The 20,943-nt window shown below is 40.0% G+C and overlaps 1 protein-coding gene across 1 annotated transcript; it reads right to left on the bottom strand.

The window, feature by feature from the left end:
- Nucleotides 1-7,808: 7,808 nt before the first annotated feature.
- Nucleotides 7,809-12,240, bottom strand: LOC145137721 (potassium transporter 5-like). Its single transcript, XM_079071862.1, has 7 exons — nucleotides 11,942-12,240; nucleotides 11,517-11,736; nucleotides 10,213-10,461; nucleotides 10,071-10,121; nucleotides 9,503-9,763; nucleotides 8,991-9,413; nucleotides 7,809-8,911 (listed from the first exon to the last, which is right to left on the bottom strand). Exons 1-7 carry the CDS (start codon nucleotides 12,182-12,184, stop codon nucleotides 8,046-8,048), a joined length of 2,313 nt encoding a protein of 770 aa, XP_078927988.1. The 5' UTR covers nucleotides 12,185-12,240; the 3' UTR covers nucleotides 7,809-8,045.
- Between the last annotated feature and the right edge of the window lie 8,703 nt (nucleotides 12,241-20,943).

Genomic DNA, 20,943 nt, shown 5'->3' with positions numbered 1-20,943 from the left:
TAATTTGAGATAGAATAGACCTTCGAATAAATGACTCTACTCTAAGTCCACAACCAAACAAGGAACATGAAGTAGAGCAATAGTCATAGATTCTGAGTGTATAATATCTTTAATTATGTATAACCTTGGCGTATGCACTCAGTTATCATAGGCCTACTAATAGAGGTCTTTAGTTTTCACATAAGTTGGTTATAGTATCACCAAATACTCCTATAATATTTTTAGGTGTTTAGATTCGATTCTTAAAGTATTCCCTGTAGGATGTAGTTAGGTTGTTAGATTTGTTGCCCATTATGACTATCCCCCAGTATATGCAAGTCACTCCTCGGACAGATATAGTTGATCAGGCTATATCCTTCCCAGACTTGATTCACATATACCAAGGCATACAGCCTCTCCCTTTGCCAGTTTTTCTAGGTTCCACCATGTGAGAGCATGACCTTGGAGGCACCCTGTAGCATGACGGACCATCAGGTCCTCAGGACACTCGCTATGGATGAAAGTACTCTCCATTTCTTCAATCCATGTGAGGAGTGCGGTGGCACCCTCGATGCCTTTGAAGTAAGGCGGATTGCAGTTACGAAAGTGCTTGAACGAGCAACGAGGAGTGGTTGCTGGAGCTTGTGGCTGAAGAGAATGAAGTTGGGTTGCAATTGTTGGGATGACGTTTGCTACCTCCTTGGCGATAAGGGCAGCTAGCCTTCGGTTGTTGCGAGCAGCGTATGGGGGTCGTAATGCCATCTACGAGAAACACGCATATGGACTTGTGAGTTATTTGTAAATTGATTATGGAAATAAAGTTTTTAGACATTGTTGGGTAAAATAATTGTAAAACACTTGTTGGGCCATGGTTAGGAGTGTTGGGCACCTTTTGGGCTTTCCATGGTTACTAAATGTGAAACATGTAGCACTTGCGTGGGCCCCCACAAAACTAAGTTTTCACATGTCTTTCCCACTTCTAGGCCCATTAGGGAACTTAATAGTCCAATGAGTTGGCCATTTTGGAGTGTGTCCTTTTGGATACGTTTGATAAGGTCGGGTATTTTGATGGCTCAAAAGTAATGTGAATGACGCGCTTTGGCCTATAGGTTTGGGAACTCTTGCCTTTGGTCCCCAGGTAAGCAAACTGGTCCCTCAGTTGATTGGGATGTATGTGAATGCTTGCCTAGTCAGGACTTTCGGGCTACCGGCACCTCCCCCTTCCAGTTACTACGCGTCCATTACTATGATCCTACCCAACTAGAGTGGATGACTTTGAATTTCCTATGAGCTCTAAGGAATATATATGTCTATACATTTTTTTTAAACCACTTGAATATGTGTGTGATTTTCAGAGAAAGAGGAGAATATTCACCAGTGTATGCACACATATAAGCGTCAGGAGTAATATGTATGCACTTAAGGGAGCAATTAACACACAAAGGTATTCCTAGGATTCTCTAAGTGTGAATTGCATGCAGTTGTATGTGCATTTTATAAACTAGCATACGAGAGGACCCTAGAGGCTATAGACTAGGTCAAGGCAATTAACCTAATTCCCTATAGTCAAGGGCTCTGATACCAATCTGTCACACCCCGATCCTTGTCGGAATCGATCAAGGCGTGATATATTGTTCAAAGTCTCATGACAACTATGTTATAATATGATTAGATTCAATTAAGTACTAAGTATGCAAACAAGATCCACAACATACAAATACAAATCCAAATACAAACAACATTTATTACGTCAAATTTAAATAGTCTTGTGGATTTCTAAGGCACAACCTATTTTTCATCAACTTCATTCTTCAAATCTGCATCATGGGTAAAAACAGGTCAACTACGAGAGTTGGTGAGTAATCTAATTTTAGTAGAGAAAATTTGTGAAGTTGAAACATTTATAATTTGAAATTTGTTTTCTTTTGAAGTCGGCAAACAATTGTATTTGAGATAACGGTTTATAAATCCAAAATTGATTAACAAATGATAACAACAACAATAAGTCCTCACCCTATATATACATATGTATATATATAAATATATATAGGATGGAGCATCTAATCATCAAACACACTCAACCACGTGCGATCAATCACCTTAGCGTCCCAAGGCGGGGTGGTCAACCCAATAGCGCTATTATTGTCCATAACGTACCTCAAGAATACGGGCATAGTCATGGAGATTAGACTAAAAATGATAATGCACTACAAGTACATGTAGCGTAAACAAACAATAGTTATACAATTAATGACTCACGTATAAATGTCCCAACAATGTCTCAATTGTGATAAAACAATAAAATGAAGTTGGAACATATTAGAACCACATGATACACCCCAAAAGTATTGAAAATTATAAAATATGGGGTAGATTACTCACATTAGTCCCAAAACGAAATGCGTGTGTCGTACGATAGACGGTTCGGGTCAAAATGGCGTAGAACCTAATATAATTAATAGTTTTGGTTTAGGAACTGCTAAACGAGAATAGAGTATTAATACAAATTATAGTTTGTTATGTAAATGTATCATAAACTATACCTATTATAGTTTATCACAACAAGGGTAGTAGTAGTGTTCATAAACTATAATTGTCATAGTTTACCAAATGTTTGTGTATAACGGATGTAAACTTTGTTTATAAAAATTAATTATTTACCATACTTGTGAAGGTAAAAATCCATTTGTTTTCTGATGTATGTCTAATTACCAAGACAAAATGACATATAATGTAATAATATATGATTACATAATGATATACACCTTGCTCAACGAGTTACAAGGCGTAAATGAAATTGATCGTATTTTTTTAGTAATAATGTTTCTGTTACTGTTCTTAGAAAATTTATAGAAAAATCATCAAAGGTCTAAATTAAAAACCGCAAATTCTGAGAGTTTATAAAGTGTGTCTAGTTTGTTCATATATTTTCTCATGATTTTTAGTGATCTCCAACTTGTGTGAAAATATTCATATTCACAGACTGGTCCGGTTTTGTTTCTGAAATGATAGACAGTTTTGTAAAAATCACCATAAATCGTAGAAAAATCATATGGTGATGTGCAAGTAGTCATTTTAAAGGTATGAACCTGACCTATATGCGTCTGAAACAGTTTTGAAAAATAAAATGTTTAAGTTGACCAAAACAGTCCGTGAATGGAGTTAAACGTTTCTGTTGAAGACTGTTAAATGAGTTTAGTTGTGTTTTTGGTGTTTTAACTTGTATTCCCCCCTTTAAAACTTAAGAAAAACATGAAAATATAGGGGTATGAACTCACCTTATGTGTTATTAGAGGATGGATGTTGGAGAAGAGAAGTGTTCAACCCAAGAACACTTAGAAGATGCCTTGACGAATCGAGAACCTAACATGAAGGTGACGATGTTTGTGTAAGATTCTTATGATTTTGAGTAGAAGGATGTGTAATAATCATAAGAAGAATGAATTATACCTACCAAGAGTGGAAGAAAGCTTGATAATCAGCCTTGGAAGTCTTGGAATTGAGAGAGAATGGTGAGAGAATTTGGAGTGTGATCCTTGGAGGAAAATGAGAGAATGAAAGAAGTATGAAGAGAGGGGATGGGTTTTTATACTTAGACAAGGAGTGGGGCTGGTCATGTAGTGGGTATGAGTTGGTCATGTAATGGGTAAGAGCTGGTCATGTAGTGGGAAAGAGTTGGCCATGTAGTGGGTGTGAGTGGTGGCATGTGACATAAAGTAAAGTAAAGTCATCTTTCCACCTCAAGCACCTCCCCCACTAATTATTGGTATGAATGGCCCTAAAAACGTGGGGATTACTGAAATATAGAGTTCTAACTGTAAAAATAAAGTTTTTGGTGAAAATCCCGCGTTAAAATGATGAAAAACGGGCCTAAAACGAAGTTGTAGTCGAAAAACCGGAAAAATTATGACACGCAAAAATGCATGTCGTCTTCTTTTATGACAGGGGCTTCCTTGATACTCATTGCGTGTCATCAACACGCGCTTCGTAAGGTTACGACAGACAAATGTGTGTCGTCTTCCTTTATGACAGGGACTTTGGTCCTGAAGCTTCAGTTTTGGGTCCTTAAGCCTATTTTACCCGTTTTTACCCCGTTTCAAGTGGTTTTTTTGACCCAGTTAAGGGTCGGGATGGCCCGAATGATTACAAAAAGTTAAAGGAACTTTTGAGAGAGATTTGGGAGAGATTCGGGAGAGATTTGGGAGAGATTTTAATAGAGAGAGTTTGAGTGAAAGAGATTGTGAGAGGTTTCGTTTGTGATCTTTTTGAGTGTCCGGCTTCGCAACGAAAGGTCCATAAACCCCGTTAAGCCATGATTTAGTGTCTTACACAATCCCGATGATTGTGCAATAGTGTTTTATTGTTTTGGTTCGTTGTTTAGCACTGTTAAGGCTAAGGAAAATCAAACACATGAATTTTTCAAATGATGTTTTCTCATTGAAATAGCGAATTGTATAATGTAAACCCTAACATACAAGGGTTAATGGAGTTGACCGGTTTGACTTGTTGACTTTGTTTGACTTTGACTTGACCGAAATTTGACGGTTGTCACATTAGTGTGCATACATATTCTCTCAAGTTCTTCCAAGGTGTTTTGGTGATTTGTGATTCCATTTGAGGCTTCCACACTATTGGGGCTAAGCTCTTAAAGCTTGAAGACATCAAGCTACATCAAAAGGTATGTCATCTAACTAGAACTTTGTAGTATAGGTGTTTCATAATATGCTAGTTAGGATGAAACCTTGGAATAGTTAATATTTGCATGTATAATAGAGAAAACATAGATCCAAGGTTTATAGGGTTGCATGTACACCATAGGAGTGTTAGAATGCTCAAAACCCAACAGTCACAATATCATCATTCATGCCTAACACCTCAACACATGTATCAATTTCAACATTATTCTTCTTAAGAGACTCCGAATCTCCAACCTGTTTCTCCTTGACCTTTCCACGCCAGGACCTTATGTTATTTTTAGGTATCTAAGCTTTCTAGCAAGTTTCCTAATTTTCAGGAGGATTTCCAACCCATGTCTCTGTTTATTCCAACTCTCATGTACTATGCTCTCAATATCGTCGTCAAACTACCACGAGGAGAAGAAATGGTATGGAGAGGCACCATAGTCCGACCCATAAGAGTCTAAGAGGATTGCGCAGTGATCTGCATGGATTTTAGGGAGAGCTATGGATGAAACATTGGGCCACACGTGAAACAACTATCAGAGATAAGGAATTTATCGAGCCAACTGAATTTGGCTCCATTGGGGCTCATCCACGTGGCTTCTACCAATAAAGTTAAAATTTCACCAGACCCAACCCCTCAATGAAAGTGTTAAAGTTGTGCGCCCTGAGACTAGAAAAAGTCGACCCGCTCCTTTATTCTGGGCATCTCACCTAGTTGGAATCTCCACAGACCACCTACATCCATTGACAGTCGCAATAAATGGTGTTGGAGATGTTATTCCACACGTCCATTTTATTACTCTCCTCCATAGGGGCATCGAAATTGATAACCCTCATATACTATTTGTTACACTTCCATTTCCCAAGAAAGATCACCATATGTTTGTTGACCTCGGTATGACTTTTGTCAACATCATTCGGGTCCCAAATTGTGAGCAGACCTCTTGGGATTCCTGAGGATGGGGCAGCCACCAATCTATATGCCGACCGCCCCAAAGAGCATTAACATCAAAGTCATTCAAACGATTGGATTTGGTCTCCTTAATACACAACATTTGAATCCGGTGTTCACAAACCAAGTCCTTCACCCACTTCCCTTTATGCCATAACTAAGCGTCGTTTATGTTTAGAGAGATTAATCTGGTCATTGAAAGAACTGCTCACCTAGGCTCGCCACTGCGTCCTTCACTTGATTCTGAAAGTCTTCCATGTTGAATCCAATAGCATTCCCAATTAATTTCGTGACCACAGCTTCCTCAAGAATTTGGAGGGTGGGAAAGGACCTGAAGAACATGTGGTGCTTCCTCCTTTTTCCATGCTCCTTTTGTTACTTATTTTGATCATCTGTTTAGAATCCGAACACCCATCTTCCTCACAAGTTACAACGAACACCTCCTCATTTGTTCTTCCTAAGAGATGTGAGTTCTTACAAACATCTTCATTCCTCTTGATCTTGATACGACAACTACAGGAGCTGTAGATGTGTTTCATCTTCATATCTATTTTCACCTTTTTCCTTTGATTATCCTTTTTTTCCCACAATAATCGAGAGGCTTCAATCTCTCCACACTCTAAATTGAGACAATTTTCTATCTCTGTATCAGATAGGTTATCTGCCACTTGAAATGGAACTAGGTCTTTTAGAGGCGCCTTGGGCTGAGTTTTAGTAGCAACCGCAATCTTCAAATCTTCACAATTTGGGCCGTCATGTATTGGGATCTCCATCACACAGCTGGGATCCAGATCCGAAAAGCCCACAAAAGGGCAGGAGCCATTAGGTGACACACCGACACGTAGAGTAGGTATCGCAAATGCAGTGCATGTGGTGGTGAAACTCGAAGAATCACACTCCTTGGGGCGTGTGTCTCTGTTTGCCATGCTTACTGACACTTCGAGATTCCTATTCGCAGAAGTTGAAACGCTCGTATCTCTATCGGTAAACTCCACTGGAGAAAGCACCAGTGATTTATCCCCGCCTAAAGTCAGGCCGAAGTTGTCGTCGAAGATGAAGTCGTCACTTTCCTCCATATCCCACATATACTCATTATCACTCTTATATATCTCCACCTTTGGCTTCAGGAGAAATCTTTCAGAGTCTCCTGTATCTTCTGTTACCATTATTTTGAACATGTAATTGTCCACCACAACATCAACCTTTTTCGCTAATCAACTGGAACTCCGCGGTTATTATAACAACTTTCCCCCTCTCCCTGCATAAGTGACTAGGAGATTGTTCCATATATCCATATATTTACAATTGAATCAATGCAATTTATTCAGTTTTGTCAGAGAATGATGGAGTTTTGTCATTCGGTTCATAAAGGTGGTCAAAATTGTCAAACCAATTAAAATGAGTTTCAAATAATTCTCGTCATGGATCGTAATTTGATATTTCTATATCAACAATAAGCGGGATATATCATATAGGATATAATATTTGCGAATCCATAATATTTTTCAAATGTAGTTAGAGTTGTGTCATGGTATATAGAGAATTAATGACGTCAATGAGGAAGAAAAATAGGGGTCGGCGGTTGCATGCGTAGAGGCCGACAACTAATAGGGTTTGAAGAGAAGAGAAAATGAAAAATTAGGAAATAATCATAGTTACTCTAAGGTTGCACGGTGCGGATGTAATTTACCGTCGGTAATATTGCGTGGCTTGTGTTTCCGACGGTATTTGTCACTCCTTGATTGTTTTTTTTTCACCGTAGGTAATTTTTATGGGTATAACCAACAACCAATAAGGAAGAGACAATTAAACAATATTTTCATTTAACACCTTTTTTTATTGGTTGACAACAATGGTACCACACCCTACTCATAGATGAATATTGGCAAAAATTGTAAAACTTATGTGGCGCCTATGTGGCACTTAATTTTCGCAGACAAAAATATCACGACACCCTTCAACCTAATATTATGTTGTTTTAAATAATTTTCTTGATGTATGTATTGTAATTAACTCCTACTACATGGGCCGACTATCAACCATTCGTTAGTTTTGTTAAAATACCATCCTCCTTAATATTGTCGTATACGATTCAATATAATCGTATTTTTCTATTTTAATAACATATAGTAATTCGTTTGTAAGGAATTTACAAATACAACTATTTAAAACCCTTATTAGTCTTAGACACCATATTCAACACAATATTTTGAACCTTTTCATAGTTACATAATTCACACATCTACAAACGAGTTTATATCAAACCTTCAAAACTCATAACCAAATCCATTAAAATAACCAAAAAAAAAAAAAAAAAAAAACAAGTCTAAAAATCCAAAAGCTTGACCCATATATCCAATATGGTTTTCATATTAGTAAAAATTAAAAAGGTTGTTATTTATATATCAATCAATGAAAGTTCTTCGTCATCATTATAGCTCGTAAGTCATTCCAACCTTCAACATCCGTTTATGTGGAATTTCAAAGACACTGTAACTTTGCCTCAAGTTCTTTTTCATGAAATTGTAAGCGTAATCAATCAAGAACTTCTTCCCAATCGAAGACCCTGCCCTTGAAACAATCTCATGCTCACCCACCAGATGCACCACTCCCGATCGCCAAGCTTGGTCTAGCTTCACCACATCCTCATCAGATACACGACCTTGCTGTCGTTCTTCAAGAACTCCATAATCAGATTCAACAAACTCCTTCAACCGTTCAATCAAAATCTTCTCAAACGACTCCTTTTCGTTGCGCACGTCCGTGTACCCGTACCTCACCACACACCTAAACACGTACAGATCATTTGGCTTCACTCTCCTGAACAAGAACCGCTCTTCTGGTGCCACCCTGCTAACCGGCAATGACTTGATGGAAACAAAAACAAGAACCGAATGCAAAGCAGGCACGTTTTCGATGTAATGTTTAAAGATTGGTGGAATGCCATGAGCTAGCTCGGAGTAGAAGATAGCAAGTCCACCCATATGACTGATGCTGGTGTCTGTAACAATCTCTTTTATGACTTCTCGTGACACCTTGTTATCGAGCTCAAAGTTGTATTTTGCCCGGTAAACGTAGTTCCAAGTGCACATAATGAACATGAGCACGACAGCAAATGAAAATGGCAAGTATCCGCCTTCCCCGAATTTATAGAGAACCGAGCTCAAATAGATGTATTCTGTGGAGCTAATCACAAGCACAAACAAGAGCACTAGAAGTGCGTTCGTTTTCCATATGACAAGCATGATTACTACCATGAATGACGAAGTTAAGGTCTCGGCAAATATAACCGCAATACCTTTTTCAAATAAGAAACAGAATTAGTAATTAATGAGATATATATTGCATGTTTTATAAGCTAGCTATTTATTACGTACCATAAGCATGGCCGATGTTTTCCGTAGTTCTGAATGTAACAGTAACAAGAACACAACCAATCATAAGAAGATAGTTCATTTCGGGTATGAAAACTTGTCCTTCGTACTTGTCTGATGTATGAATGACTGAAACACGAGGAAAGCATCCAAGCGATAGCGACTGTTTGATAATGGAGAAAGTTCCTGATATCATAGCCTGGCTTGCGATAATCGCCGCCATAACAGCAACCACAAACACTGGCCAGTACAAGGCATCTGGAGCTGACTTATAGAATGTATCCGCCACATCATTTTGGTGCTTTCTTAGCCACGACGCCTGACCACTATATGCTGTGATTAAAGCCGGATAAACCACACAACCCATGCTTATTTGTATGGATTTCACTGTAAAGTGTCCAAGATCAGCAAACATGGCCTCAGTTCCTGTTACATTCGAGCCAGAGGAGTCATGATTTACGTAACATAAAATCGATCGATCGATGTAAAGTACTTTGATATGAAAAAAAGAGTACCTGTAATGGCGAGGACAACGCCACCAAGTGAAATCCAGGCGTCCTTGTTGTTACGTTTGAAGTAATCGACGATGTATTTAGGGTTTAAGGCTTTGGCGACAGAAGGGTCGAACTTAAAGAAATTGAACACACCGATTCCGGAAATAAGGGCGAACCAGACACAGATAATTGGCGCAAAGGAGTACCCAACTCTGTCTGTCCCATACCTTTGAACCATGAATAATATTATCAAGATTATTACAGATACCACCACGATCCTCCCTGCAAATATAAAACATCACTTTCCACCACATCCAAAAATCAAACCCACAATTACCTAGTCGGGTAAATAAAAATGTATCAAATAATTTCATTGGTTATGTTTATTCAGATTTCCAACGTTTTCTCTCTTTTATTGCTTCAAAACTTTTAATTAAATGTCGAATGTGTCGAGGGACTACACTCGTAGATCGATAGCATATTCTGATAGTAAGTATCGAAAAATAGTTAATAATAATGTTTGCATCGTTTTGTTTTAGTGATAAATTTCAAAATGAGACAAAAAATAGACGGAAAACATAAAAATTACCCTCCGTCATAGAATCTGTTGCTTCCTTAAGTCCCGATACTGCCGACAAAACTGTAAAATAAATTGTATATGTTACAAAAAATTGAAATCGATCATTAATTGTTTATGAAAATGATCCTTAAAGATTAAAGTGAGTAGTCACCAGAGATAGACGGAGTAAGGATGCCATCACCAATAACCATAGAAGTTCCAAGCATGGCGCCAAATAGAAGGCAATACTTGGCTAACTCGCTATTCTCTAGACTTTTCTTGACCCTCGATGATATTGTGTTGGCATTGCCCGGCAATTCCAGTTCGAAATTGGACACCTCCCGATCCTCTGCCTGCGCACTTGGGAGCAAACCAACCTTTGCATTTCGACACAACTTTGAGTACAACGCAAACGTACCTCCTGTTATACATATCCAAACCAAATACATATTCATCAATTATATTTACCTAACGATTTATTGATTAAAACATGGTTTCTAATTTTTTTGCATTAAAAAAAAAATAATAATAAAAAAAAATTAAAATATATATATATATATATATATATATATATATATATATATATATATATATATATATATATATATATATATATATATATATATATATATATAATATGACTAATACGAAAATGCAAATAATTTACGAAAACGCGAAAATAAAGAAAAACCTATGAGATTATGACACCAGAACCGTATATTTTGGACAAGAATCCATCCAAACTTTAAACTACGTGATGATAATCGATGATACATGAAAATTGTTTCATATTAGCAACCTATGTTTTTTGATATTTTTATTATGAAAACAAGAATTTAAAAATTGTTAAGGACGTGAAAAAAAAGGTTGTTAAATTCACCTTTAAATCTGTATTCTTATAACACCCTCCAATATAAACTTATTATCTTTAATTTATTGTTAATAAAATTAATTTTCAAACTATATGTGTTTGATTTTTATAAGATAAAATCTGTTTTTTATTTTAACAAAATATTTATATTTTCACAAGAAACTACTTTTATATTTTCGGTATCAAATAGATATACTCAAACTCCCGTACTTGAAGTTGTTTTCGTATATTTCTAGGTTTAAGCGTAGTCAACATATATTATAATATACCACTCGTCAGATGAGTACTCCTACCCTAGGTAGGCTAAATCTTACCTTGGTTCATGGTTCATAGCATCTTGGAATATTATTATTATTATTATTATTATTATTATTATTAATATAATCATTATTATATATTAAACATTTTGTAGATGGCAACCGGCAAAGAAAAAGGCATGTACGTGACACCAAATTTTATCGCAAACCTCAATTTTAGTCGATGAAAACGAGTCTGTATTGGAAATCATTATATATGGGTTGCTATATATTTTGGTTTAATGAGAGAAGGAAAAACTGGAAGAACATGAATGAATTAAGAGGGGAGAAAGTGAACTGCGTACGTACCATCGCCATTATCATTGGCATGTAAGACGATCATAACATATTTAATAACAGGAATTAACGTGATGGTGTAAAAGATGAGGGACAAAACACCCAAAATGTCATCTTCATGCTTAATCCCGTTGGTAAACGTGCTTGAGAACACATACAACGGTGACGTTCCTATGTCGCCATAAACCACCCCAATGCTTTGAAAAGCTAGCCTGAGTATCACTCCCCAATCCTTCATAAAATTTAATTAAAAAAATTAGCAACCAAATCGAATCCGTCAAGCAAGGACAGATCTAACTTATAAACAGGGTATGCATATGCAAATATACATAAAAAAATTATTATTTTGATAGTGTATGCCATGGTCAGGAATACGAGATTCATATACTGACAATAAGTAAATAAATTTTGAAAGAGAAGTTGTATATGATACTAACCTTGGTGCCATGGTGACCATGGTGACCTTGAATTTTAGCGGACTCCATATCTAAGGAATCATGACGCTTCAATCCAGGGAGTGGGTTTTCCGAAAGTAGAGGATCAGGCGTTTGGTGGGAATGGATTTGGTAGTCGTGATCTTCTTCTTCTTCGCCTTCGATGTTGACGATGTTTGAATTCCGTTTGCTGCTGCCGGGGGTTGTCTTGTTGGAGTGTCTGCGGCTGCCACCAGTGCTCGACATGGTGGTTGCTATGGATCCCAGATAAGACGTGAAGATATATAGAGTGGGATGTATGAAACATTCTAAAACGGATGCTCTTATATAGATTGAGTTTGTTGTGGTAGGGTCATAATAGTCTTTTATAGAGTTTATCTCCTATGATATTAATAGTTTAAAGTTGTAAACACGTCATTGATCAAATAATATATATATTATGCCTTTCAAATTTTTTTATATTTTTTCATCAATTCTCTTCAAAATAATTTAAAGTTTATGTTTTAATAAGACGGTTGACCATATATACAGTGAAATATTTAAAAAATAATAATATCTATTTATCAAAAATAAATAATAGTGTAGTTTTTCTAGATTTTGGGGGAAATTCTAATAAAACAAAGTCCCTAAAACAAATAATAATAATTGAATCCATGAGTTGTTTTATTTTTCTTTTGGTAAAAAGAATATTCCTTGATTAATTAAGGGGTGTATTCGGATTAATTAACCAATTAATATATTAAATGTTAATGCATATATAACTCTGATTTTTTTTTTGTCAAATCAGGTTTTAACGAACTTTAGTCTTTAAATTATTGGCACAACTAATTACATGGTTCGGACACTATTACATGCAATGTAATTAAAAAGGGGGTTGGCAATGATGATTCGGACACTATTACATGCAATGTAATTATTGGCACAACTAATTACATGGTTCGGACACTATTACATGCAATGTAATTAAAAAGGGGGTTGACAATGATGATTCCACTTTATTGTGGAAAGATTGTTACATGGTTCGGACACTATTACATGCAATGTAATTATTGGCACAACTAATTACATGGTTCGGACACTATTCGGACACTATTACATGCAATGTAATTATTGGCACAACTAATTACATGGTTCGGACACTATTACATGCAATGTAATTAAAAAGGGGGTTGGCAATGATGATTCCACTTTATTGTGGAAAGATTGTTGGATTGGAAATTCTCCTTAGATGATCCAATATCTCCGGCTTAGGGATGGAAATTTCATCCGACCCCGTGGGTAATCCGGTTGACCCATTTCAATCGAGGATGGTATTCCCCGCCAAAACGGGTACCGGGTACGGGGTCGGGGATCTCCATTTTGTTAAAACTGGGGATGGGGCTGGGACCGGGTATAAAAATTCCCAACCCGCCCTGCCCCCGCTTTGATGACTATATATATATATATATATATATATATATATATATATATATATATATATATATATATATATATATATATATATATATATATATATATATCATGGTTGCAGAAATCGCTAATCGGCCGTTAATCGGTGGACTAGCGATTAGGGATTAATCGGTAAGGCGAAGATTAATCGGGGACCATTAATTATTAAGAAAATTATTCAAAAAATTATAAATCAAACTTTAATCCTACAAAATAAGCGATTAATCGGCGATTAGTTCCAATTAGGTCCGACTTTGACCTGCGTTGACCAAACCCGATTAGGTTCGATTAGGTCTGATTAATTCCGACTTTGACATGTATTGACCAAATTCGATTATAGTGACCGATTAGCAATAAATTTTATCGGTGGAGGTCCGATTAGCGATTAATCGCCGATTTCTGCAACATTGATATATATATATATATATATATATATATATATATATATATATATATATATATATATATATATATATATATATATATATATATATATGTCGATCATTTATTGAATTTGAATTAAGTCCACTAAAATGAATTGATCTATATTAGACCATCAGAGATAGAGTCCGTTTATCAAATTATGTTCCCAATTCCAAAAGTTCGTCAATCGTCACTTCATTCGACGCTCTGTATAACAAATCGTTATTTTTCGTTTTGATGCTTGTTAAAGTTTATGATTGATGTAAACAGAATTTGTTTATGACATCTAGTTTTGATCGCTTATTGAACTTTGTTTTTTTGTGTAAGTTGAGTTTATTATGTTGATAGATTGGGTATGGGTTGGGGATGGGCTGGGGAAAATCCCAAAATACAAAGGGGAGGGTATTTGATTCCCCACATGCGTCGGGAATAGGGATGGGGATGGGGACGAGGTTAGACTGTAACACCCCTAATCCAACAGACCAAGAAAGGAAAGGAAAACCCTAAGTCAAGGAGTCAACTCGTCGAGTCCAGGGAGGAACTCGACGAGTAGGAGCGAGTTTCGTGTCGCGGATTAAGTGGCCGACTCGACGAGTCGGGGGACTGACTCGACGAGTCTGGTCTGGGTTGGGAAACCCTAATCTCGGGACTTGGTACCCTGTTTAAGCATCTCATTCTCATTCTATCAGCCTCATTTGTAGCCTCCATTATCCAGAGCCTAACCCACGAAACCCTAGTGTTCTCTTTGAGTGTGTGAGTCATTATTGAAGGATTTAGAGTGTTCTTGGAGACTAGAGGAAGGAGAAGGAGGTTAGAGGTTCAAGGAGAAGGTGGTAGATCCAGGAAGTTTGTTTCATTTTCATCATTTTCTGGTAATCAAGTTTCTACCTTGCCTTGTGGTTTCATAAATCTCTTCTTTGTCACTTTTTTTTGGGGGGGGGGTGTTTGGTCCAAGAACCCTAGCATGAGAGGAATGGACGTCCCAAGGGCTTGTGTTTTCAGATCTAGCACCATTAAGGGCTGTTATGGCATAAAGGTGCAAGCTTTATGCCATTAGAACTCCCCATGCAAGGTTTGAGAGGTTGTTATGGCCTTTTGAGCAAAAAGGGTCATGCATGGATGTAAAGGCGAAGGCTTTGCATGTTATTTCGACCCTTGAAGGTTAGATCTAGGACCTGGATGCCTTGTGCTCGACTGAGATCGTTTGAATAGAATTGGACATAGAGTGACTCGGCGAGTCACTTATGGGACTCGGCGAGTCAGACCGTGTTCTTTCCCCAAAACCCTTCTGTTGAAGGGTATGAGTTGAGTTGGAAAGGGGCTCGGCCAGTTTGGGTTCTTAGGGGACCTGGAGATCATCGTACTCGACGAGTTCAAAGAGGAACTCAGCGAGAAGATGAAGAAGGCCTGATATCACGAGATGCTGAGGAGTGACATCAGGGAGTTTGTGAGCAGGTCCAACTGCAAGACCATGGAGGAGATGATTGCTCGGGCCAGAGAGAGGGAGATCGATCTGGAGCACCTCAGGAAGAGGAAGCCGAAGGAGGTCCCGGTAGCCGCAGGTTCAGGCAAGAGACCCAAGGGGTCGGATGGGAGATCGAGGGATTATCAGGGCCGCAGTCGTTGTGGCAAGTGTGGCAGGACGCACGAGGGTACGTGCAGGGGTGGTAGTGGTGGTGATTCTGGCTGCTTCAAGTGCGGTCGGACTGGTCATTTCAGCAGGGATTGTACAACTACCACCACTCAGGGATCAGACCTGATATGTTTCCATTGCAGTCAGAGGGGCCACAAGAAGGCCCAGTGTCCGAGTTTGTTTCCAGCAGGACAAGTGATGGCACCTGCCCCTGCGACCTTGAGGATCACCGACGACCATCAGGGCCGAGCAGAGGCACCTGCGGTGAGGAGCAGGGCTTTCCAGCTGACCACGGAGGAGATGCGAGCAGCCCCTGATGTGACAGGTGTGTATCTTTCCTTTTCCTACCAGTTTTGTTTATGGTTTTATTGCTATGGTACTGCATCGATGTTAGAATGTTATATTTCCTTCCTATGATAAGTTATATGTCATCTGCATACCATGGATGTTAGAGTAGTAGTTCAGGAATATTTCCCCTAGGGTAGGTTCTCAGGATGCGGTCGCTGCAGCAAGTGTGAGTGGGGCTCGAGAGTGGTTCAGATTTGGGATTGATTAGTTTTGGAGCACCAGCAATAGTAAGTATCGGTTGTCAGCAGATCGACCATTAGATGGAGAGAAGGATTGAGAATCCTTTCCAAGCTGGGAGCTGTAGGAATCTAGTTGAATCAAAGTGGGGGAGTACTATCCCAGTAGTTAGAAGCTGAGCTAGGAGTGGAATTTGGATGTGTTCACATCCTTGCTGAGAAGGAAAGCAGTTGAGGTAGCCGTTTGGATAGAGCAGCAAGGAAGTCGAGAGTTTGAGAAACATCCCGACATTGAGTTCATGTATTTGTAGTAGTAGGGGACCGGTTTGGGAAACCAGGTTGATGTTTTCCCAGTAGCACGCAAGTTAATCAGGATGTTAGACTGTGGAGCGTTGATTGTTGGATGTATCCAGGCTGGTAGTCAGCAGTTAGACAGTGTGGGAAAGTGTTGTAAGACTGCGGGATAGCCGTAGCATTCATTAGCAATTTAGTTAGAGGAGTGTGGGCGGGGGCCCGTATCTCCTAGTTAGCGAAGTGTGGGCGAGGCCCGTATCTCCTAGTTAGCCGGATAGAGGTCGAGGAAGAATAGTTCGTTGAGTTTCAGGAAGGAGTTGGTCCAGCATAGCCCTAGAAAGGTGAGACATATGGGGGAGGCCACTCCGAGATATAGTTTGGGGTGAGACCCGTGGGCGAGGCCCGTGTGATTATAGCAGCACAGGTGGGACCTGGTAGAGACCTTAGGGTCAAGATACATGATCGGGGATTTTAGGATCTATAGGGCCATGAGTGGCAGAGTGGATAAAGTAGTTTCGGTAGCTGAAGTTTTATACGGAGGTCGTTGGGAGCGACTGAGAGAGTGGTCAGTGGTTTAGTAACCGGGTGTAATCCGGTATTCCAGATAGAGGATAGATAAGTTGGGACCTGGGAGGTCTCGTTACCTATGGAAGACAGATAAAGCAGTTTTAGATAGCTGAAGATTCTTTGGAAGTCGCTGGGAGCGACTGAGAGTCTGATTTTGGGTGTAGTAACCGGTGGGAGTACGGTAACCCAGTTAATAGCAGATCAGTTGGGACCAGGGTGGTCTCGGTTCAGCGGATAAGAGACGGCAGAATCTTCGGACAGGGACAACGACAAGAGGATTCGTTCGGGGAGTAGTTAGTTGACTGAGAGGTGCTAAGCCACTAACAGCAGGATTAAATAATCTCAGAGGGAAGGATTTGATTCTGTTGCGCGGCTCTTGTCTGAGTCTAACCGTTGCAGGAACGAATCTTTTACTAGAAGGATTATCTGATCCATCCGCTGAGTTGGGCGTTCAACATTGAGGCGTGAGAAGAGGAAGCATTCAGTAGTTGACAGTGGAGGAACCAACACTGGGAGTGACTGGAGATTTAGCATAGCATAGGGTTGGTTCTACTCAGAGATAGAGAAGGTTATTGCTTATGGAAGTTGCCTTGTGAAGGCCTGTGACCGCGCTGGAAAAAGGAGTGAACCCCTTGGATGTCCAGCGTAAGTACTAGGAGCGTACCGACAGGATTTTCGATTGGGTAAGGGCAATGTACTCAAGGTTTGTAGTGATTCGGTGGTTCTCATATACATACCTTCGAGGTATAGCATTTCGCTCAGGAAGACTGGTCGGAAGGCCAACAAAAGCGGTCCTTCGAGGATTGGACCGAGCCGGCAAGGTATGCGACGATTAGGATGAGAGGTTGCAGAGTAGTGGGCCGTGGCGGACTTCGAGGACGAAGTCTAGTTTAAGTGGGGGAGAGTTGTAACACCCCTAATCCAACAGACCAAGAAAGGAAAGGAAAACCCTAAGTCAAGGAGTCAACTCATCGAGTCCAGGGAGGAACTCGACGAGTAGGAGTGAGTTCCGTGTCGCAGATTAAGTGGCCGACTCGACGAGTCAGGGGACTGAATCGGTGAGTCTGGTCTGGGTTGGGAAACCCTAATCTCGGGACATGGTACCCTATTTAAGCATCTCATTCTCATTCTATCAGCCTCATTTGTAGCCTCCATTGTCCAGAGCATAACCCACGAAACCCTAGTGTTCTCTTTGAGTGTGTGAGTCATTATTGAAGGATTTAGAGTGTTCTTGGAGACTAGAGGAAGGAGAAGGAGGTTAGAGGTTCAAGGAGAAGGTGGTAGATCCAGGAAGTTTGTTTCATCTTCATCATTTTCTGGTAATCAAGTTTCTACCTTGCCTTGTGGTTTCATAGATCTCTTCTTTGTCACTTTTGGGGGTTTTTGGTCCAAGAACCCTAGCATGAGAGGAATGGACGTCCCAAGGGCTTGTGTTTTTAGATCTAGCACCATTAAGGGCTGTTATGGCATAAAGGTGCAAGCTTTATGATATTAGAACTCCCCATGCTAGGTTTGAGAGGTTGTTATGGCCTTTTAAGCAAAAAGGGTCATGCATGGATGTAAAGGCAGAGGCTTTGCGTGTTATTTCGACCCTTGAAAGTTAGATCTAGGTCCTGGATGCCTTGTGCTCGACTGATATCGTCTGAATAGAATTGGACATAGAGTGACTCGGCGAGTCACTTATGGGACTTGGCGAGTCAGACCGTGTTCTTGCCCCAAAACCCTTATGTTGAAGGGTATGAGTTGAGTTGGAAAGGGGCTCGGCCAGTCTGGGTTCTTAGGGGACCTGGAGATCATCGTACTCGACGAGTTCAAAGAGGAACTCAGCGAGTCCAAGGAAATCTCCCAACCTATGAAGACGGACTCGACGAGTTGCTCATACAACTCGGCGAGTCACAGACTAGTCAAACTCATATGATGAAGATGGAATCGACGAGCCAGATGAAGATAGTCCCGATGTTATGTTGAAGGGGAACTCGTCGGGTTCTTGCTAGACTCGACGAGTAGAGTTGGGGTTGGGAACAGATGAAAGAATAGGAACTCGACGAGTTGATTGACCAACTCGGCGAGTCAGGTCAAGCTGGAAGTGTTGACTTTGACCATGGACCGTTGACTTTGACTTTGACCAGAGTTGACTTAGTTTGACTTCTAGAGGGCATTTTTGGGACTAAGTGTTATATTGGTATTGGTAGCTCGGGAAGCTAGAGGAGCAGCAGTTCGGGGAATTGTCGGATAGCAGCCAGAGGTTTCAGCCAGTCTTCAGCAGTGCGAGGTGAGTCTCCTCACTGTGTGAATGGGTCTACGACCACAATGCCGGCCCATATAGTTTATGAATAGGAAGACCCGGGGGTTAGCCCTAGGCACTGTATGCTAGTATGTTATTCCGGACCAAGGCCGATGCCGGGTGGGAGCCCGAGGAATGTTTGCATGATAGTTTATACTTGTTGTCTTTGTGATACTGTTATGATCCCACATCGGCCGAAAGTACTATAAGTTGGTGGCTTATAAGTCTAGGTGTCCCCTCCTCCTACAAGCTGGCTTTTGGGAGTGAGTTCTACACTTGGGCTTATGGCGTGATGCGGGCCTAGTATGGGATGGGTCCGTATCAGATACTTGCATGTGCTTGGTAGGGAGGTGAGTGTGGGCGAGGTCCCGTATCTCATCATTAGCAGAGTATGGATGGGGTTCCGTATCTCATTAGTAGCAGAGCAGGGGCGAGACCCAAGGTAGGAGAGAGGTGAGTGTGGGCGGGGGCCTGTATCTCACTATCAGCAGGAGCATGGACGGGGTTCCATGACTCACCAGTAGTAGGACAGGGGCAGGGCCCAAGATAGGCGAGGCCTTAGTACCGGACTACAGTAGAGTAGGTTTAGCTTACGTGTTATGTGCTATGATTATGTGTTGTATATGTTTAGCGGGCGGGGCCCGGAGACAGGCGGGGCCTAAGAAAGACAAATCTGTATACCGAGCGGGGCTCGATGCCAGGCGGGGCCTGATGCCGGGCGGGGCCCGATGCCGGAGCTAGTCCGATGCCGGGCAAGTCCCAATGCAACGGGCGGGGGCCCAGTATGTGGTATGTGGTGGATTGGGGAACTCACTAAGCTTCGTGCTTATAGTTTTCAGTTTTGCTTTCAGGTACTTTCAGTAGCGGAGGAAGGAGCTCGTGTGACATCCCCTAATTTCTCGGCCAGAAAAGACCGATTTAATTTATGCTTTTTAAAATAAAATCAGAGAAATCTTTTTAAAAGATGTTGCGGAATAGGTCCCCAATATAAAACATGATAATGTTTATTAAAACCCTTCATTAAGAAGGTATATATTTTCCATATATATATATATATATATATATATATATATATATATATATATATATATCAAAACCTCGGGATGTCATGTTCCGATACATATCAAAAGCATAAACAAGACATTATAAGCCTTACTACAGTTATTTACAACTACTGGCCTATAATAAAAAATCTTTCATCGTCCTCCGACTATGCTCGGGGTCCACTACCTGTAATCATGAAAAGCTAAGTGGGTCAGGCTTGGGAGCCTGGTGAGCATATAGAGTTTTCAACCCACAATAATAATAATTTATTAAGTTCACCAATCAACAATAACCCTGATTACCCATTCCCATTGTCCTCACTTTACGTCCCTAAACACCTAACACAAGGGACTTAGCCTAAGGAATATCATCGGGTTGGACACTACTGCTAAGGGGACTCCTCAACCATACATCTCCTAAAGGCAACCATGAGGGGGATTGGAGTACACCAATGAACATTTAGTTCATCAACACCTACAAGTTGCGAACTTGCTAGTGTGCCACTGGACTGTCTAGAAAGTTCCGTGATCGTCATCTATACTCCGCTAGACGACTACAACAACACCAAAAACAACACCGACACCGAGGCCTCTCATCATTTTAACACCCACCGACTATTTTTTCTACCCATGTTCTACCCAACATATTTGTAGATAAAATACATATACAGTTTAAAACTTGTATAAAACATCTATTCAACAGTCACCTCAAATAAACAATTAACATATTTATACATATCACGTATTTCAAGCTAAATACTTCATATCTATGTGTAAAGTGAAAGTAA

This window comes from Lactuca virosa, chromosome 9, assembly GCF_052849685.1.
Source record: "Lactuca virosa cultivar CGN04683 chromosome 9, Lactuca_virosa_CGN04683_v6, whole genome shotgun sequence".
NCBI classification, from domain to species: domain Eukaryota; kingdom Viridiplantae; phylum Streptophyta; class Magnoliopsida; order Asterales; family Asteraceae; genus Lactuca; species Lactuca virosa.
Note: the sequence above shows the minus strand (reverse complement) of the source record. Positions and strands in the feature narration are given on the sequence as shown.